The sequence below is a fragment of the Petaurus breviceps genome, unplaced genomic scaffold, assembly GCF_028583685.1.
Source record: "Petaurus breviceps papuanus isolate PSGF00001 unplaced genomic scaffold, PetGlider_PUasm1.0 91133, whole genome shotgun sequence".
In the NCBI taxonomy this organism is placed as follows: Eukaryota; Metazoa; Chordata; class Mammalia; order Diprotodontia; family Petauridae; genus Petaurus; species Petaurus breviceps.
The window spans coordinates 50,290,604-50,312,737 of record NW_027187419.1 but is presented as its reverse complement, the minus strand read 5'-3'; the positions used below and the strand labels follow the sequence as shown (position 1 = coordinate 50,312,737).

Genomic DNA, 22,134 nt, shown 5'->3' with positions numbered 1-22,134 from the left:
CCCTGCTGCAAAGCCGATTGCCGCTGGGGTGTGTGGTTCCTTTAGGAGCTTGGGGACGATCTGACTGTGGTGCGGGCTGTGCAGGACCCTGGGGACCCAGCTGATTTGGCTCTGCCAGCACCTGGGTCTCTGAGCGTCCCCTTCCCTTGGGCCATCTCCTCCAGTGGCCATGCCTGCCTCCTGCTGGTCCCCACCCCTGGGACCTACCTGGCCATCTTCAGGATGGAGTGGCCAGAGGGCCTCACTCTGAACTAGCCCATCTTTGAGGCCCTTCTGGATCTTCACCTGACAGATGATCCTTCCTCTCAGGGTCAGCAGGAGACTCTTCCCCTCCTCCAGGGACTGACAGCTGAGTTTGCCAGCCAGAGCAGGACCGGCACACTTCTTTTCCTCCTCCTTCTCCTCCTTGCACAGACCAAGCAGTAATAGGCAATAAACAAATCTAATTTTTGTGTTGGGAAAAAAAAAAAGACTATACAGAAGGTACTTTAATAGAAAGTAGTTTGGGAAGCAGGTGGAAGGATCAGAAAAGGCTTCATGTAGAAGGTAGTGTTGGGTCTGAATCATGGAGGAAATGAAGGATTCTTTGAGGTATAGATGAAAAAGAAATGCATTCTGGTGGTAGGGGTTCTCCAGTGCAAAGGCACATAGACAGGAGCTGGAGTGTAGTATATAGGGTTCAGAGAGAAGACTGGGTTAGCCATACTGTAAGGTGTAGGAAGGGGAATAATGAGTAATGAGGCAGCAGAGATAGATTGGGACCAGGTTGTGGAGGCTTTGAAAAGCCAAAATGAGGAGTTTATATTTGATCACAGAGGGAATATAGGTAGCCATAGTAGCTATAGTGAATAGTGGAATGTGAATAATGCAGTGACATAGTCAGATCCATGCTTAAGGAAGAACACTTTAGCAGCAGTGTGTAGGTTGGATTGGAATGGGGAAAGATGAGATAGGGAGACCAGTTAGGAGAGCATTGTAGTAAGTTAGTCAAGAGGTGATAAGGGCTGGAACCAAGCTGATATGAGTGGAGAGAAGGGGTCAAATGTGAGAGATTTTTTAGGTAGAAATGGCAAAATTAGGTATGTGGAATGAAGAAGAGTGAGGATTGAAGAATAATGCTGAGATTATGAACCTGGAAGACTGGAAGAATAGTGGAATCATAGAGAAATTTGGAAGATAGGTAGGTTTTGGGGGAAAGATAATGAATTCCATTTTGAATACGTTTGAATATGTTAACTATATGGGACATCTAGTTTGAAATGTTCAGTAGACAGTTGGTTTATTTTGAAACTGAAGTTCAGAAATTCAGTTAGTCTCTGCTTCTTCTCCATGTACTTCTGATACTGGGTCCCTAGGTTTTCTGTTGATTGACTTGGGTAAGCCTCCACCACTTCCTTCCTTTTCATCAAAGTGAATTAGTAAGTAAAGACTTGTTATGCTACTTTTATTCATTGTTAACTTTTGGTATTTAATTTCCCTGGAATTCATTGTTAATAAATTAGGATAAAAAAAAAGAATTTCTCTTTAGAAGTATAAAGTAGGAATCATGTAATTAGCCATACAGATTATCACATGACAGTGAATATTTGAAAGAAATGGCATCAGTTAAATCAGACTAGGTAAATAGGTTTTTATTAAAATATAAGTAGATTTCACAGCCTTAGTACTTGGCTCACTGATGGTCCCATCACACTGATACTAAGAGAGTATGGGGGAGGGTGGAATGCCAGTAAGACTACTCTCAGATAGACCAGTTATCAGGTACCTTTGTGGTTGGTGGTGAAAACAGGTAGAATGTGTTTTTTATTCTTTGTATTTGTATCCCCAACACCTAGCATAGTGCCTAGCAAATAGCAGGTACTTAATAAATGCTTGTTGATTGACTGATTGAATTAGTGTAGACCTTAAATGGCATCAGACTGCCAAATAACTAACTTCTTGTTAAGACAGATTGAACAGGAACAGAGTAACTCAGCCCTATCATAGGTACTACAAGCTAGGGTAAAACAAGAGCTCCAGACTGAATAATGATCAGGAAATCCATAGAGTTATACCAGTAAGTATCTTTATTCAGCCCAGGTCATTAGGGGTTAAGAAGAGGGTCTAGTCATAAAAGCTGTGGCCAGCACAATGCTCGTAATTCTTCCAGAGTATATCAGAAATATTCTCAGTATTCCTGGAACATATAGAACTGTGTAAAAGGAGCAGAAAGACATGAATGTTCTAACAAGGAAGGCCCAGAGCCCTTGAACACCATCAGGCCCTATGATCTCACACGTGAGGATGGTCACTGGCAAAGCTCAGGTTGGGAATCTAGAATCAATCTATAATGGTTCTGAAAGTTTGCAACACAATGATCTGAACTGTCCTGAGGGTTTTGAAGAAAGTGGTACTGTCTGGAAGTTATAAATAGAACTAAAACTTGCCAGTACTCTGAGCATAGACCCCAGTGAAAGTAAAAACTAATAGCAGGATCCCAGATACTATGGGTCAGGACCAGAGAGGTCCCCAGAATGCCATGCAAAAGTGCAGGAGGATCATTGAAGCATTAGAAAACAAAATAAAACCACCAACCAGAAAAAAAGAGAATGTATAAGGAGGCATAGAGGGAGATGCCAACAGGCGGTCACCTATAAAAGTAACATTAAAAAATCAGGGTATAATAGATTCGTGATTTCACATACTCTCTTCTTTCTCTTTGCATATGGAGGTGACTATAACAAATAGAGTTTGTCAAATACAGTTAACAAAAAAAATAAAAATTATTTTAAAAATCCCTAAAAACATAGGAATTCTTAATAATGAAGTGTCTCAACTATTGCCCTTTCTTTACTGGATTTTTCTTGTTAGTCCATTGGGATAAAGTAGGTGACCTTAGGTAAAAAGTGATGCCCCTTCTATTTCTTATTCTAGATGGATGAAATCTTAGAAGAAGAGGATGATGAGGATGATATAAGTTTTTCTGTACGTGACATTTGTCAAATTCGGAATGCCATATTCTTTCTTCTGAAGAATTTTTTAAGACTTTTGCCCAAGTTCCCCCTGAAAGAAAAGCCACAGTGTGTACAGAATTGTATACAGGTAACTAAAGAGACCAGCAGGCATAAGGATATATCATCCTTCATTAATCTGGCTTTTTAACAAGTTGGCCAAGGTAAATAGTCAGACCTTAAGTCTTTTCTTGATGTCTATTTTTTAGATCTTAGTTGAATTAACCAGTTTTGAACCAGTTCTTCATGGATTTCAGATTTTAGAAGCCAGGTGAGCTTTTAAACATCTTCACTTTAAAATGGTACTACATGATAATTTTTTTGTCTGCTTTGTCCTGATTGGCATATACTATTACTTAGTTTAAACATGGTTTGTGGAAGTAGGATGTGGGTTTTTATGTTAATTATATAATCATATCTACTTGATAATGCTACCTTTTTTTGGTCTAGAAACATTGGCAAAGCAAAATACATACCAGAACTGGCCTATCATGGACTGCATTTGCTGTGTTCCTCCATTCATGGGGAAGGGGATAAGGTAAAGGAAATCAGGATCTAATTTATTAACTTTCACTTAAATAAAGAAGCTCCTCACACCATTCTCTTATCCTACTCTACCATCTGCTTTCATTGTGTTCTCTGTAATCTCTATTCTGTTGCTAACTGACCTTCATATTAAACTTAAGCTTTCTCCTTAGAAATTACTTGGTACCTACTTTGTGTTTAATTTTCTTTGTACATATTGTTTTCCCTTCATAGAAAATCAACTCCTTGGGGGCAGAAACTGGGGTTGTTTTTGTCTTTGTATCTTCTGTGTCCATTATACTTCATGGTACATAGTAGGTGCTTAATAAATATTTGTTGAATTGAATTTTTAAAAGCGTTTATTTAATTTAGAGATCTTTTAACATAACATGTAATTTGTATATTACCATTTTGAAAGGTTCTTCATGATCTTTTAGTACCAGTTTGATGGTATATAATTTGGTAGCTGCAGTAACTTATTGTTCAGTTTCAGACACAGACCTCTATTTCTTTTTTTTTTTTTAAAGCAGTCAGGGTTAAGTAACTTGCTCAAGGTTACACGGCCAGTTATTTCTGGGTGTGGTGCTGAGTATCTGAGCCCAGATTTGATCCAGGTCATCCTGACACTGGAGCTGGTGCTCTTACTCGCTGAGCCACCTGGCCACCCCTAAGCAATTGGGGTTAAGTAACCTCAAGGTTACACGGCCAGGTGTTTCTGGGTGGGTGCTAAGTGTCTGAGCCCAGGATTTGATCTCCAGGTCTTCTCAACACTGGAGCCAGTGCTCTTACTCGCTGTGCTACCTGGCCACCCCCACAGACCTCTATTTCAAATGGGAGTTACACAGGAGGAGAAGATGAGCTCCCAGACAACAAAGACATGCTTTTATAAAAATATTTGTTGACATGTTACAAAGGAAAGAATAGGTAGTCACACAGTTTCCAAGGTTTCCATGACAATTTAATAGTTCTACTTGTATGCTTACTGTTGATCAGTAACAGAAATAATCATCATGCTATCTTATTTTCCTTTCTTTGGAGCTGTTAATAAACCTGGTATGTACAAATGCCAATTATTTAGGTTGCTTCCCAAATAATGCCTTTTGGGAAACATCTGGTATGATTGAGTCCTGCCTTATTTTTGCCAAGAAAATATTGTTATAAACATTAGTGCTGCCCTGACTATTGACACATTATAAGAAAACAAGATGCTTATATAACATATGCTTTAAAATGTTCTGGGTGGCATCCAGTATCAATATACCTAAAGTATGTTCTGCATTTGGTGCTATTTACCATCCTCTTTTGGCTTTTCCTGACAATACTCTCCTGATTCATGTGCTACTGGCTTGACTACTTTCTCAATCTCTTTGACTGATTCATCAACCATCTCATGTGCCCTTAACATGAGCATTCCCCAAGACTCTGCTCTGGGCCCTCTTTTCTTCTTCTATACTTTCTATCTTGATGACCTCATTAGCTTCTGGGTTTGACTCTCATCTCTATACAGATAACTCCTAGCCCCAGTCTTTCCTTTGAGCTTCCAGTCTCCATCTTCATTTACCTATTGGACATTTCAAACTGGATGTCTTAAAAACATCTTAAACTCAACATGTCCTAATCTGAGTTCATCTTTCCTCCAAAACCCTCCCCTCTGTCATATTTATCAATTTATTTTGAAGGCATCACTATCCTTCCAGTCTTCCGGACTCATAATTTCAGCATTATTCTAAATTCCTCACACTCCTTCATCCCACATACCCAATTATTGACAAATCTTGCCATTGCTACTTTTATACCATTTCTTATATCTGACCCCTTTTCTGCAGTCATACGGCTACTATCTTAGTTCAGAACCTCATCACCTCTCCCCTAGATTATTGCCACAAGTTCTTAATTGGTTTCTCCTCTTCAAATCTCTCCCCACTTCAGTTCATCCTACACACTACTACCAAAATAATTCTCCTTAAGGACAGATTTGACCATGTTACTCTCCTACTCGACCAACTCCAGTGGCTTTTTATTGCCTTTACGATCAAATATAAACTCTTCTTTTTAGCATTGGAAGCCTGAAAAAACCCTTACCCCAGACCATCTTTCCAGTTTCATTGGACACTATTCTCCCTTCCATACTCTGTGATCCATCCACATTCTTTGTTTCTCATGCCATCTTCTGTCCCTATACCTTTGTACTTGCCATGTCATATGACTTTAAAGTTCCCCTTTACCTCTCCCTCAGAATCTTTCTCTTTTTAAATTCATTTCAAGGCTTCTTTGTAAAACTTTCCTAATTTCCCCAGCTACAAGTGCCTTCCCTCCCAAATTACATTATATTTAACTATTTTGTATGTATTTGTATTTATATTAGTGCTGTGCTATGTATATTTTTATATATACTTGTCATATCTCCTATTAGAATGTAAGGCCTTTATGAGAAGGGATTGTTTAAGTCTTTGTATTGGTATTCTCAGTGCCTAGCACAGTGCGTGAACCCAAGTTGGCATTTAATAAATACTTGATTTACTAATTATTTACAATACTGAACCTTTAATCCCGTTTTCCTTTCAGACATCCTTTAAAATCATGGATATGAAAATGTATCTTTTTAGGTCCAACATTTAGTCTTTTGCATTTTGTACCTAAGGGTACTGACAACATTCTAATAACAATAACTAACATATATTGATTTTGTATTTGCAAAGCACTTTTTTTTAATAATAAATCTGTGGGGTAAACAGGGCAGTTATTATCCTCATTTCTCAGATGAGGAAACAACTACTCTGAATGGTTAAGTGAATTGCCCATGGTCACATAGTGTATGAGATGGGATTTAATCCCATGTTTCTTTACTCCCAAATTCTGTGTTCAATCTATCATGCTACATTGCCTCTCAATTCTGTGCCATTTATAAATGTTTGTCTTTATTCTTTCTTGTTTCTGTCAGATTCTGTGCTGCATATGTGGGTGGGAAGAAAGACCAGAAAAATACCATTACTTATTAGCTATAAGCAATTCTTTTACACTTTACTAGTCACATTTTCACCCTTGTCTAGCTCCTGAAGATGATCAAAGAAATAATGTTTCTTATATTAATTGGGGGAAAAAAACCCAACTTATTTTCTACTGCTTTTGGATATAGTACAATAGGCAACTTTGTTAATGTATTTGATTTTTGAACACTGCTTATCATCTTTTTTAGGTCATCACTTGCCTCTTCCATCGATTGCTAAATGTGATACTCATGTTTGAAGCAGGAGAAGGATCCCACCGTGTACCCCTTAATATCACCTCACAAACTCTCAGTACTAGAAATCATGCAATCCAGTTTATCAGGTAAAGCACAAACACTTTGGAACTTTTCTCTCCGTACTGCTCTCTTAGTTCTTTGGGCTCTATGACTGATTACTATTATCAACTACATTTTGATTTTTTTTTTTTTAATGCTGCATTGATGTTCTTTTTACATTGTTCTAACTTTCCAATGACTTACTGTACCTCTCCTTCCTCCTTCCCATAGGAATCTTGCTTTAGTGTTCTGAAGCACTCATTTATTATTTCTTACTACATAAGAATATTCTTTTATATTCATATTTTATAGTTTTTCATAAGGAGTTAAAGAAAAAAATAAACTGACCATGTTTGACAGTGTGTCTGCCCCATTCTATACTTTGAATCCACTCTCTCTCTGCTGAATGGGGAAGGCATCCTTTGTAATATGCCCTATAGATTCATTAATGTCACTTTATTGATCAAAGTTCTGAAGCATTTCATTAGTTATTTCCATTATACTATTATGGTTATTTTGTAAATTATTTTCCTGATTAGCTTATTTCACTCTACATTTTTCTTACAGATTTGTCTGAATTCTTCATATTTCTAATTTCTTACAGTACATTAATATTTTGTCATTTTTATGTACTATAATTTCTTCAACTATTCTTCAATGACTGGGTGCCTACTTCTAGGTCTTTACTACTACAAAAAGTGCTGATATCAATATTTGTGTATATGTGCGACCTTTCGCTCTTTTAGAATATTTTCCTAGCAGTAGTATTGGTGGGACAAAGGTGTATAACATCCACAAGGTTAAATTTTCTGTTCTGGTTGTGTCTAGGGAGATTAAAATGAAATATTTCAGAGAGAGCCCAGTTTACAAGGTTCGTGTCCTTTCTCTGACCATTTAATTGGGACAGTTTAGTGTAGGAATGCAATTCCAGGTGATGGGGCAGATCAACCCTTTCAGCTTGATTTTATTTAGCCATTTTCTTTTTTTTTTTTTAATGATGTATTAACTTCTGATTTACATCGTTCATTTCCGCCAGATTTTGAGTTACAAATTTTCTCCCCATTTTTCTCCTACCCACCACCCCAAAATAGCAGTCCCACAGAATATCCCCTCCTCCAATCTGCTCTCTCCCATATTTTCTTCCATACCTCTTTTGACTTTTCCAGGGGATCTCTATGCCCCAGTGCCTGTATATCTTATTTCCCAATTATATGTAAAATAGTATTGATAATAGTATATATATTTGAATATTTGATTTTAAAACTTTGAATTCCAGATTCATTCCCTTCCTCCCTTGTCACCCACCCTTACTGGGAAGATAAGCAGTTCAGTATAGGTTGTACATGTGTAGCTAATGCAAAACAATAATATAGTAGATATATTGTAAAAGACTGACTATATTTCCCTCCCTCCTATCCCACCTCCCACTTGTTCTGTTCTCTACTTTGATCCCAAACCTTTTCAAAAGTGGGTGCTTCCAACTTCCCTCCCTCCTATCCCACCTCCCACTTGTTCTGTTCTCTACTTTGATCCCAACCCTTTTCAAAAGTGGGTGCTTCCAACTTCCCTCCCCTCCAGCCTGCCCTCTCCTCCATCATCCCCTCTCTTATCCCCTTCCCCCCCTATTCTCCTGGAGGGTAAGATACCCTATTTAGTGTGTATTTCATTCCCTCCTCAAGCCAAATTCAATGGGAATAAGGTTGACCCATTCCCTTTTGCCTTCCTATTCTTCCCCTCCATTGTAACCATTTTCCCTTGCCTCTTCTATATGGGATAGTTTACCCCATTCTGTCTCTCCCCATCTCCTCTCATTATATTCCTCTCTCGTCTCTTAATTTCACCTTTTGAGTATCATCCCTTCCTGTTAAATTGGTCCTGTGCCCTCTATGTATACATGTAAACATATATACACACATTCATATATGTATTCATATGCCCATATACCCTCATATATAGACACATATATATTTCTATTCCCTTCAACTACGGAGAAAAGTTTCATAAATTACAGTTATTGTTTTTCCATGTAGGAATGTTAATACTTCAACTTTGATAAGTTCCTTATGGTTTCTTTTCCCTGTTTACCTTCTCATGCTTCTCTTCTTATATCTGAATGTCATATTTTCTATTCAACTCTGGTTTTTTCAGCAAGAATGCTTGAAAGTCCTCTATTCCACTGAATGACCATATTTTCCCCTGAAACATGATACTCAGTTTTGCTGGGTAGGTGACTCTTGGTTTTAATCCCAGCTCCTTTGCCCTCCGGAATATCATATTCCAAGCCCTTTGATCCCTCAGTGTAGAAGCTGCCAGATCCTGGATTATCCTGATTGTGTTTCCACAATATTCAAATTGTTTCTTCCTGGCTGCTTGTAATATTCTCTCCTTAATCTGGGAATTCCGGAACCTGGCTATAATATTCCTAGGAGTTTTCTGTTTGGGATCTTTTTAAGGAGGTGATTAGTAGATTCTTTCAACCTCTATTTTGCCCTCTGGTTCTAAAAACATCAGGGCACTTTTCTTTGAGAACTTCCTGGAGGATGATTTCTAGGTTCTTACTTTGATCATGACTTTCAGGTAGTCCAATAATTTTTAAATTATCTCTCCTGGATCTATTTTCCAGGTCAGTGGTTTTTCCCTTGAGATATTTCACGTTGCCTTCTATTCTTTCATTTGTTTGGATCTGTTTAACAGCACCTTGATTTCTCATAAAGTCATTAGCTTCCATTTGCTCCAATCTAATTCTGAAGGAATGATTCTCTTCAGTGAGCTTTTGAGATTCTTTTTCCATCTGGCAAATTTGGCTTTTTAAGGCATTCTTCTCCTCATTGCCTTTTTGAGCCTCTTTTGCCATTTGAGTCAGTCTGTTTTTTAAGGTGTTATTTTCCTCAGTCAGGCTGTTGACTCTCATTTCATAATTTTCTTGCATCGTTCTCATTTCTCTTCCCAGTTTTTCCTCCACTTCTCTTATCTGCTTCTTAAGGTCCTCTATGGCCTGTAACCAGATCGTATTTTCCTTTGAAGCTTTTGGTGTAGGAGTTCTGACTTCACTGTCTTCCTCCTGTTTCATGCTTTGCTCCTTTTTGTCCCCAAAATAGAAGTCTAATGTTGGAATCTTCTGTCTGCTTTGTTTCCTTTGCCTGGTCATGTCGCCCCTCAGTCACTTGACCCCTGCGCTTTTTGCCACAGTAGGACTCTGCTGCCAGACAGGGGAGCTTTCGTCCCAAACGCTGGGGTTTTCTCAGCTGCCAGAAATATTAGATGGGTGCCCTCTCTCAGGTGTCTACACCCTCTGGCAAGCTGGACACACTCCAGGACCTCCACCCTAGATTGCAATCCAGATCCAAGCAGGTTAAAGCAAGAGCGATTACCCCTCAGACTGGTGCTTGGTCCCCCTACACTCTGCAGGCCAGGAGTTGAAGCTGCTAAGTGGAGCTGGCTAGCTGTGCTGTGTCTCAGCGGCTTCTCTCCCTAGGGGGCAAAATATTTTTTTTTTGCCTGTTGAGTCCCAAAGTCCAAGCAGCACTGACCTCTCACTTTGTCTTTTGCATTTATGTGTTGATAATTCTGGAAATGGCCACTGCTGCTGCTGATCTGGAGTCCCTCTGGCCAGCGGCTGGTCAGGCCCGCCCTGGGGCTAAAGCCTTGGCATGGGGCTGGGATTGGCTCCCAGAGTGCTGTGCTGGATTCCTGCCGGGCTGTCCTCAGCGGGACTTTAGCTTCTCTGTGTCATTTTGTGGGTTCTTCAGCTCCAAAGTTTGTTCAGAGTCCGCTTTTTTCATGGATTGGGGAAGGTGGAAGCCGGAGCAGCGGGAGGTCCTGCTTCTACTATTTAGCCATTTTCAATAAGTTTAATCAGTGTATTTTATCTGTGTATTCCATATATATCCTCTTCCCCAGTTGAACCCTACCTTGTGACAAAGAAAAACAATTAATCAAAAACATCCAAGATAGAACTTCATCTAACAGGGTATGCAGTATCCTGCCTAGTGGTCCTTCATTTCTCTTCCTGAGGAAGGAGATATATTTCTATATTTCTTCTTGAGGACCTTCATTGTTTTTTTTTTCCATTACTCAACTTTCAGCTTCCCTTTAGTGATGTTTACATTTACATTGCCGTAAATGTTGTTCATGTTGTTCTTTTGGTTTTGCTTATTTTGCTCTTCATCACTTCATACAAATCTTCCCAAGTGTCTCTGAAGCACTTACATTTCTTACTGCAAGGGAATGTTCTTTTATACTTATAATACCATAGATTTTCTTAGCTGTTCCCCATTTCTTTCAAGTTTAGAGTGCTATTAACAATACTCTTGTACAGACAGGACCTTTGTATTTAATCTAGTAATGTAAATTTGCTCCGCTACCATTGCCATAGTCTAAAGAATAATTGGCTTCCTAATGAATTGTTGGGGCTTTTCTATTTAGATAAAGCTTCCCAGGTTTTAGGACTTCAAGTAATTGAATATCTGTGAACATTAGCTAATCATCTAATCAATTTTTGAAGAGCAGGACTAACTAATGATAACTTATTCTGAAGTCAAGTGAATTGTAGAATGTGACAGAAGACTAAGTTTCCTCAGAACTTACTTTCTACTTGCCCTGTGTTTTCCTCTACCTAGGTCTAGCTTTTTCTTTCTTTCCCTTTCTATCTCTTTCTCTCCCTTGTCTTTCCTATATCCTTATCTGTGTTTTCTCTTTCTCTTTTATGTTGGTCTTTTCCCAACACTATCCCTGTCTTTCCTTTTCTTTGTCTCTTTTCTCTCTTTTCCTCTTTCAAGGGAAATATGACCATAATATAAAATTGAAGTAAATTTAATGTGTTTCCCTTAGGAAAATATAAAAGCCCTTGATTTAAATTATTTTTTTAAATAGATATGCCATTAGTCATAGATTTTTTATTTTTTTGATGCAGTCTAGGTTAAGTAACTTTCCCAGGTTCACACAGCTAGTAAGTATCAGAATCTAGATTTGAACTCAGGTCCTCCTGACACTAGGGCCTGTGTGCTATTCACTGCACCACTAGCTGCCCTGAGAGATTTCTTTATTCACCTTTTTGAATTTTTATAGTAGGGAGTAGGTAGAGATAAGAGAAAGGAGAGAGAAAATGTTGGACTGGTATGTGTACATTCCTAGAATATGAAATTGATCTGAATATAGGCCATTCTTTTTTTCCTTCACAAATTAGCCTTACAATAAAACTGAGTATAGTTTATAATTAGTATTATTTTCAGTGCATATATACACACGTGTGTATATGTCTTTGTACATGTATATACACATGTCTGTGCATGTACATACACAATATAACATGCATGTGTTGGTATATGTGTGTGTTGTATATGCATTTTCTTTAAATGAGATCTTGTTTTAGAAGAGTGGTCCCTTTTGACCATTTTGAATAAAGTGGTTAATTACATCAGTGGTAGCAAACGAAAAAAGAAAAGCACAAAGTAACACCCTATATATTGTATTTTTTATTTTGTTAATCATTTCCCAATTACAGTTTAATCAGAAATGAGCAATACTCTGGTGAATTTGACATCTCTATTATATTGTGTAGTATGTAGATGATCTATGGGTTAAAGAATGCCTTTGAAGAATATATTTTAGAGTTGATTAAATATCTTTCTAGTGATTTTAATTGGAGAAGGAAATGCCACACCGCTCCATCAAACAATGATTTTTAAGGATTTTTATAATTATTTTCCTCAAAGGTAGTTGATTAATTATTAATTAGTGTGTTATTTAGCTAAGAGGGAAACTGACTAGAGTATTGTGTGTTGATCTTGATCAGAGCAAAAGTACAGTGACATATAAATGATGGTACAAGTAGGCTTGTGTTAAAGAAAGGACACATTTGTGCATTATAACTTTGTATATAGCTGTAGCAGCAAGCACCCCAGTGTCCCCAGGGTGACTGCGAGCACAGGTTCTTGGATCTGCTTTGATAAAGGAAAGCAACTCAAAATGGGTTAACAAGCTTACTTTAATCAGTCAGACATATATCGTTTACCTTGGTCAGGGGAAAAAGGTCAGCACCCCGAACTTCAAAGTATAAAGGCAGAATTATCAAGACAGAAACAGATCAAGTAGACAGCTTTCCAAACTGTCCAGCCATTACATCCATACCAAATCAACATCTGGGTTTCAACATATGGGTTTTTTCAAAGCCGGGGGGCTCTGGACAAGGGCTTTCCAGAATCCATATCAAATCAGATCACTTTTCAAAGTGAGCCCCAAAACAAAGCCTCACATCAGGGCTTATATAGCCTTCTCCTGGCTCAGAGAATGTAACAACCTTTTGGACCCACTGGCCAATCAAAAAGTATCTACTGAAAAATAAGCCTCCCACCCCAGGCTCCACATGCACTTTAGCCTAGGGGCAGGGAATATCTTTAAAATTTACATTCCCGTTACAATAGCTCACCAAGTATACACCAAAGTTCAAACAAGTAATATTACTTAGTCCATTAAAGTGTTACTGTTTTACTGAACTACCACATAGTGGTACTATGGGTTACTCTCTTCCTACCAGAATTGATGGTGATGGTTATTACCATGACTTTAAGGTAATATATTTTGAAACTGCAAGAAGACAATTAGCTTTTGATTGCATCTGGTTTACTTTGCTTCTGCCACATACTTGCTGTGACCTCTAGAGCAAGTCACTTAACCTTGGAAATGCCCCCAGGTAATTCCCCTAAGAATTAGGTTGTTGGCAATGGGAGGGGGTGTGGCTGTACAGTGAAAGGTGAGATCTTCAAAAAGTTAGGCCAATAACTTAGTAAAAAGGTGCCTAGAGCTTCCTCATTACTTCTTTCTGCCTTTATATCTGACAAAAATAAAATGGTCTATTGGATGGAATTTCTTCAGAGTATGAATGCCACCAATTCCAATGAGACTGGCTGTCTTTTAACTCCTTGTATTGAGATGTCTTTTCAAATGTGGGGGAAATTTTTTATTTTTTCATTAATCTTGGGGAACTGGCTTTCAAGGACAAGATCTAGATAAACTTTTGTGTTTAAAACTTGTTTTATTCTGATTTAACAGTAAGGTTATTTTATGTTTTGAATAGTTCTCTAGTGGATGAACTAAAAGAAGTTGTATTTCCAGTTCTTCGTATCTTACTGCAGCATATCTGTTCCAAGGTACTGTTTGCCTTAGTAAGGTACATATTTATGTATGATATTTAGAATTTGATATTCATGTGCATAAATCAATATCTTCACTAGAAATCATTTTTCAAAACTATTTTTAAAAATTAGAGGCACATTTCTAAAATATATAGAAAACTGAGTCAAATTTACAAGAATACAAGTCATTCCCCAATTGATAAATGGTCAAAGGATATGAACAGGCAGTTTTCAGAGGAAGAAATTAAAGCTATCTATGGTCATGTGAAAAAAAATTCTCTAAGTCACTATTGATTAGAGAGATGCAAATCAAAACAACTCTGGGGTACCACATCACACCTATCAGATTGGCTAACATGACAAAACAGGAAAATGATAAATGTTGGAGAAGATGTGGGAAAGTTGGAACACTAATTCATTGTTGGTAGAGTTGTGAACTGATCCAACCATTCTGCAAAGCAATTTGGAACTATGCTTAAAGGGCTATAAAAATGTGCATACCCTTTGTCCTAGCAGTACCACTTCTAGGGCTGTATCCCAAAGATATCATAAAAATGGGGAAATGACCCACATGTACAAAAATATTTATAGCAGCTCTTTTTGTGGTTGCCAAGAACTGAAAATTGAGGGGATGCCCATCAATTGGGGAATGGCTAAACAAGTTGTGGTATATGAATGCAATGGAATACTATTGTGCTATAAAAAATGATGAACAGGCAGACTTCAGAAAAACTTGGAAAACTTATATGAATGATGCTGAGTGAAGTGAGCAGAACTAGGAGAACATTGTACACGATAACAGCAACAGACTTGGATGGTTGATTTTGATAGACTTAGCCCTTCTTAGTAGTGCAAGGACCTAAAACAAATCCAAAGGAATCATGATGAAAAATGCCCTCCACATCCAGAGAAGGAACTATGGAGTCTGAATGTAGAGCATAGCAGACTTTTTTTTTTTATGTTTTGTTTTGTTTTTTCCTTCTCGTGGCTTCTCCCATTCATTATAATTCTTCTATACAGCATGACTAATATGAAAATATGTTCAATGGGAATGTTTATGTAGAGCCTTTATCAGATTGGAAGCCATCTTGGGGAGGGAGGGGGAAGAAATTTAAAACTTATGGAAGTAAATGTTCAAAACTAAAAAGAAATAAATTGACTTAAAAAAAAATTAGAGGCAGAGGCATAGCCAAGATGGTGAAATAAAAGCAGGACTTGCTTGAGCCCCAGATTCCTCCAAATACCTGTAAAATATTATTAAATAAATTATAGAGTAGCACCTGCAAAAAGACAGAATGAAACAAATTTCCAGCCCAAGACAACCTGGATGGTTGATGGGAAAGGTCCCACTGGTTTGGGAGAGGAGAACAGTCTAGCATGGGCCATGCCAGTACAGACTGGGCCCCAGCAAACCTGGAGAAGGCCTCAAGGAACTGAATTATTGTCAACTGAGGTAGTTTCCAGACTTTTCAACCCACAAACTCTAAAGACAACTTAGAAGATCAGTGGGAAAGGTCTGTCAGACCTGGGTGAAGAAGGAGCACAGATCAGCCCCAGCCCTAGCTTAGCTCTGGGGTGGTAGCAGTGGCAGTGACAGTGGCAGCAGCTGCTTCCCAAACGGTAATGGGATTAAACAAGTGATCAGAAGGAGATTACAGGGATCTCTTTGCTGGCACTGAGGCAGCATTCCGTTACTGTGGGTAACAGTCCGGGTGGCAGTCTGGGGGTGAGTAGGAACACTGGCATAGCAGAGTTTGTGGCAACAGTGGAGAGGGAACATTCCTCACAGTTCCAGGTTAGAAAAGAGTGCTTGTGATCATTCATTGACCAGAGCATAGACCAGGAGAGGAATGAACACCTGGCCTTAAATCATACCACCTTAGAAGAACTGAAAACTTACAGGCCCCTAGAAATATCTCTGAAAATAGATGCATAAAAACACTGAAGTTTGGGACAGTACGCCCTCCATACTGGAAACAAAGCCCTACCTTTACAAAGAGTTAAAAAGTCAAGTAATTGGCCAAGAAAATGAGAAGATAGTGGAAAAAAACTCCAACTATACAATCTTGGTGACAAGGAAGATCAAAACATACACTCAGAAGAAGACAATAAAATCAAAGGACCTCCAAGAAAAATATGAATTAGTTGAAGGCCATTGAAAAGCTCAAAAAAGACTTTGAAATCAAGTAAGAGAGGAAGAAAAAAATGGGAAGAGAAATGAGAGTGACGCAAGAAAGTTGTGAAAAATGAGTCAACAACTCGCTAAAGGAGACCCAAAAAAATATTGAAGAAATTTAACATCTTAAAAAATAGACTCACCAAGTGGCAAAAGAGGTCCAAAAAGCCAGTGAGAGAAGAATGCCTTAAAAAGCAGAATCAACCAAATGGAAAAGGAAGTCCAAAAGTTCACTGAAGAAAATAGTTGCTTAAAAATTAGAACAGAAAAAATGGAAGTTAATGATTCTATGAGAAATCAAGAAATCTTAAAAAAAAAAACAACCCAAAAGAATGAAAAAATAGAAGACAGTTTGAAATATCCCATTGAAAAAACAACTGACCTGGAAAATAGATCCAGGAGAGAAAATTTAAAAATTATTGGACTACATGAAGTCCATGATCAAAATAAGAGCCTAGACATCATTTCAAGGAAACTGCCCTGATATTTTAGAACCAGAGGGTAAAATAGAAATGGAAAGAATCCATTGATCGCCTCCTGAAAGAGATCCCAAAAGGAAAACTGTTAGGAAATATTGTAGCTAAATTCCAGAGTTCCCAGGTCAAGGAGAAAATATTGCAAGCAGCCAGAAAGAAACAATTCAAGTATTGTGGAAACACAATCAAGATAACACGAGATTTAGCAGCTTCTACATTAAGGGATCAGAGGGCTTGAAATAGGATATTCTGGAGGTTAAAGGAGCTAGGATTAAAAGCAAGAATCACCTGCCCAGCAAAACTTGAATATAATCCTTCTTGGGGGAAAATCTGACTTTCAGTGGAATAGAGGACTTTCAAGCATTCTTGAAAGCTGAATAGAAAATTTTGACTTTCAAATATAAAACTCAAGAGAAGCATGAAAAGGTAAACAGGAAAGAGAAATCATAAGGGACTTATTAAAGTTGAACTGTTCACATTCCTATATGGAAAGATGATATTTATATCTCATGATACCTTTCTTAGTATCAGGGTGCTTAGAGGGAATATATAAGAGGTTACAGGGTGAGTTGAATATGAAGGGATGATATCTAAGAAGTAAAATTAAGAGGTGAGAGAGTAATGTACTGGGAGAATGAGAAAGGGAGAGGTAGAATGGGGTAAATTATCTCTCATAAAAGAGGCAAGAAAAGGCTTTTACAGTGGAGGGGAAGAGGAGTGGTGGTGAGAAGGGATGAATGAACGTAACTCTCATTGGATTTGACTTAAGGTGGAAATAGCATACACACTCAATTGGGTATGGAAATCTATTTTATCCTACAAGAATGTAATGGGGAAGGGGAGAAGAGATTGGGGGAGGGGGAACAGAGGGCAGGTAATAGAAGGGAGGGCAGATTGGGGGAGGGATAATCAAAAGCAAACACTTTTGAGGAAGGACAGGGTCAAAGGAGAAAATAGAATAAAGGAGGTGGGATAGGATGGAGGGGAATATAATTTGTCTTTCACAACATGACTATTACGGTGCATGAGTACACATGTATAACCTATATTGAATTGCTTGCCCTCTCAATGAGAGTGGGTGAGGAGGGAGGAAGGGAGAGAATTTAGAACTCAAAGGTTTTAAAAAAGAAATGTTTAAAATTATTTTTACATGCAAAAAAAAAATATTAAAGGCAGCTAAGTGGCTCAATGGATAAAACTCTGAATTGAAACCAGGAAGACCTGAGTTCAAGTCCAGCCTCAGATACTTACTAACTGTATGTCCCAGAGCAAGTCACTTAACCTTTGTCTGCCTTAGTTTCCTCATTTGTTAAATGGAGGTAATAATAGCACCTATTTTATGTGGTTATCCTGACAGATGAGATATTTGTAAAGCACTTAGTAAACCTTAAAGTTTCATATACATACTAGCTTTATGTTATTGATAAATTTGAAGATCTTTAACTTGTGATATATTGACTAGTTTTAGTTCACTTAGCTATTTGTTCTGAAAATGACTTGTCATTATAGAAGTGTATTGGTCCCAGAAGATTTCACTGTTCTTCTGTTTCAGGTTCTGGATAAATCAGAATATCGCACCCATGCAGCTCAGGCCTTGGCACAGTTGCTCAGTAAACTCCCCTGTCTGGAGTATGCTGCATTCATTCGCTGGCTTTACAGATATTCTCGCAGTTCAAAGGTAGGAAGAAATGTCTTATTTATAGATCCTTGGACATGGCACTGCATACAGCTGATGACAGCTAGGTTGTAGGGCATATAAGAAAGATCCATTTGTTTTTAATTCCCAAGTATTGATGATTCTTCTGTTCTCTACTTCAACAGATCTCACACAGAGTGTTTACTCTTGATGTTGTCCTAGCTCTCTTGGAATATCCTGAAAGAGAGCCGGACAGTTCCCTCTCTCTGGAGGAGCAGAAGTTTTTAGAGCATAAATTTTTAGTACAAGAATTGATGTTTGGACGTTGCTCAGACAAGGCATCGACCGTCCGTAGCAAGGCACTCTCGAGTTTTGTTCACTGTCTGGAGATGTCAACTTCTGTTATCTCAAATAACATACTAGAGATTTTTCAAGGTAGTGTGTAGGCTGTGGTGTGTATGGTTAGATATTTTTTTATTTTGTTTGAATAAATGTTAATAATTTAGACAGTTTTACTATAAGGGACTTGTAAAAAAAAACTATTCCCCAAATATATATTGTAGGATACCTTTCTACCCTTTTAAATACCTGTTCTAGTAGATTATGTTATCTAACTTGTTTTTAAATAGATTCGCCTGTTAGAGTTGAAAAGTCATGTTGTAGAATTTTAAACAGGTATATTTCAAAAAGGGGCTTTGTTACCTAATGTTTGTTTAGATTGTTGGGTGATTTTGTTTCTTGAGATTGCCATGTTTTGTTAAATGTTAAGTAGATATGACTATACTGTCCATGTGCATTGGAGAGAGAAGAATATGATTCATTTATAGTTAGACTCTTGTGTTTAGGTCTAGCTTAGTATTTATCTTGGTTTTGATGGCTATATGTTTAATTATGATGTATGATGATGCATTTTCTGCTTGTTCAGCCACCAGTTATGCAGCCTCACAGGTGGATAGTTGTCCAACCACTTTCCTGGGAAACACAGAAGGTAATGGACCAATCTAGTTTCAAACACTGAAACAGTTGGCTTTTTATTAAGATAAATTTATTAAGATAAATCGAAGTAGTTGTATTATTGCTTTTTGACCTTAGAGTTTTGTATTTATGTAATATTGTACATTATTACTTGATGAAAGAAGTTGAAGTTTATTGTTAGTGGGAAAATAGTGCAACTACAATAATGTAACACTCATGCTGTCAAATAAATGGTGTAATAACTTTTTACCTTAATTCTTTTTCTCTTTTTATTGTCTTTTAAGTTCCTTCTAACTGTCCAAAGAAGACACTTAGTACTTTTAAAACTATAGATGTAACAGATACTTCCAGTGGTGGTGAAAGAATTGAATTTGATGGTAAGTCAACTTATGTTACTCTGAAAAAAACTTGAGGTTTAAGTAATATTTAATTTGGTTTCAGGCAACAGTAAGCAATAATCCCAGTTTAGGGTTCTGAGCTGATTGAATCTCTCATAGTAGTGAAGTCTTTTTTCTTAAGAGTAGAGCTCTGATTTATTGAAGTTAATAATATAACGTATTATATGTTATGTTATATTAATAACATAACATAAAGTTAATACTGTTAACCATTAATACGGTCATGATGTTATTTGGTATTCTATTTCATAAGTTTTATTTTGTACTGAAATCAGAAATCACCAGTACTATTTAGTGAAAGTAGGAAGTGGTTTATTCTCAATAAAGACAGGTGTGCCATGATTTCTAAGTCATATGTAAGCTCAAAAGGCCTAGTCATTGGAAAATTTTCATTAAGTTTGATTTGTTTGTAATTATTTTGGAAGGGTTGGGAAAGAGACCAGAATACTTTCCTCTTTAAATATTCCCTTGTTTTCATTATCTTACCACTACTCCCGTTAAGTTGTTTTGACTAGGCTCTATGATTAAGACTTCATTACCTTGTGAAACATATATTTAAATACCTACCAAAATTGTCTATTCAAAATCCTTTCCTACTAGTCAGTTTGAAATTTAAACTTACTATAATTATAAGAAATCATTTGGTGAACTTGTACTGCTTATGTACTCACTTTGCACTGTTAATTTGCCCTTATTTATAGTTTGCTTAATGATTATGAGGACTGCGATAGAAAGAATACTAGCTTTGGAGTCAGAGGATGGGGGTTCAAATCTCACTTCTGTTGATTACTACCTATATGATTTTTGCAAGTCAACCTCTAAGATTTAACACTTTATCCCGTATATATCTTGTTTTTACATAGTTTCTTGCATGTTGTCTCCCCATATTACATTGTGAGGTTTTTGAGAATAAAGAGTATTTTTGCTTTTTTTTGTTATCCACAGTGCTTAGCACAGAGCCTGGCACACAGCAGATGCTTAATAAATGTTTATTGTTTGATTGATTGGTACATAGTGGACACATAATAAATACTTGTTGACTTCCCCTTTGTGGCCCCTCATTTCCTCATCTGTAAAATGAAGGGGTTAAATTACATGGCTTTTCTGAGATCCTTTACAATTCTAAATCTCCCACCCTATGACCACTAGGTCAATATGTTTACATTTACTTGACATTTTTCAGTTACAAATGAAGAGGGGTAAAGTGAATTAATTACTCACAGTTACATGACTTAGTGAGTGGTGTAGCCATTTTACAATGTCGTGTTACCACTATCAGTCTGAGTTTTAATGTATGGCAGGATATGCTACTCACCCCGGGTATAGTGAAGGTACTGGTTGTAGTCAGTGCCTATTACATGCTGTTGGCAGAGCCCAAAATATCCTGAAATCTTTTCATTGTCCACAAGGTTCAGTAGAAAGAAAATTGGACTTGGGTTCAACTCAGTTCTTTTATGGACTTACTCTGTGAATTTACATACTTTACTTACCTTATTTGGCTTTATTGCCCTCATTTGTAAAATGAGGATAAAGCTTCTTGTATCTGTCTTAAAGGGACATTGTGAGGATTGGGATACACTTTGAAATGTGCTTTACAAATGCAAAGGATTATAGTTATTCAAATTACTGTTCTTCACAGTTTAGGAAGACTGGTTTTTATGGCCTCATAGATTTGGTTCTAATGTGCTTGATAATAGTAAGTTCTACTTAAGTTAAATTCTAAATCTGAATTTGCCTTTTTTGAATTTTGTGGAATCCACAGATTTTGTGGATTTACAAAATATGTTAAATAAGTCAAAACTGTTTTGAATGTTCTTGCTGATGCCAGACTTCCTTTTTTGCAAATTATAGATTTACTATTGCATAGCCTTGTCCAGGAGACTTCAAGTTTTATTAATTTAATGAGGCTTTCACGTTATATAACTTCGTTAGATTAAAAGTACAGATAGTTCCATCTTATGTCGTTTAAGCAAAAGTAACCTTTTTTTTTGGAAAAAAAATTATACTTGTGCCAGGTAATCAGTAAAGGTCCTCTATTTTCCTGTTAGTCTTTCTATTACATTTCCAGTTGATGATTTCTTAGACTCAATACAAACATGCTTAGACTAGGATTTTCTTTTGTGTTATGTTGTGAAGTTTGTATCATAATGATTCCTTAATATTTTTGAAATAGGAAACAATATCCTGACCATGCTGAGACAGAGAATTGGTGATGAGAAGACCAATGTTAGAAAATCTGCACTCCAGGTGTGCTTTTCTCAAAACTTCACTATGTAAATAACTAGCACTAGAGTCTTCCTAGCAGAAGAGAGGATTTGGGGAAATCTTAAGGTTATATATATTTAACTTACCTTTAGAAACTTCCCTGTTACTCTTTAACCTCAAGGTGTAGTAAAAATATTGCAGCATTAAAAAGAGCAGTCTAGACTTTTAGTGTTTCTTATTGGCTTTTATTTTTAGATAATTTAAAATTTTACATCTTTGGTTTCCTTATCCTTCCTTTTGTGCCCTTATGTATATCATTCATCATAATCATCCTATA

The 22,134-nt window shown here is 37.1% G+C and overlaps 1 protein-coding gene across 2 annotated transcripts in view; it reads left to right on the top strand.

Moving 5' to 3' along the window:
- NCAPD3 (non-SMC condensin II complex subunit D3) overlaps positions 1–22,134 on the top strand; it is a 127,030-nt gene that overhangs the window by 35,946 nt on the left and 68,950 nt on the right. For both annotated transcript variants that reach the window (XM_069080117.1, XM_069080116.1), the window contains exons 5-14: positions 2,914–3,081; positions 3,200–3,261; positions 3,441–3,528; positions 6,712–6,845; positions 13,874–13,946; positions 18,136–18,261; positions 18,405–18,654; positions 19,145–19,207; positions 19,479–19,571; positions 21,766–21,839. In XM_069080117.1, the coding sequence (XP_068936218.1) occupies positions 2,914–3,081; positions 3,200–3,261; positions 3,441–3,528; positions 6,712–6,845; positions 13,874–13,946; positions 18,136–18,261; positions 18,405–18,654; positions 19,145–19,207; positions 19,479–19,571; positions 21,766–21,839 (1,131 nt within the window). The remainder of the gene's footprint in view (positions 1–2,913; positions 3,082–3,199; positions 3,262–3,440; positions 3,529–6,711; positions 6,846–13,873; positions 13,947–18,135; positions 18,262–18,404; positions 18,655–19,144; positions 19,208–19,478; positions 19,572–21,765; positions 21,840–22,134) is intronic.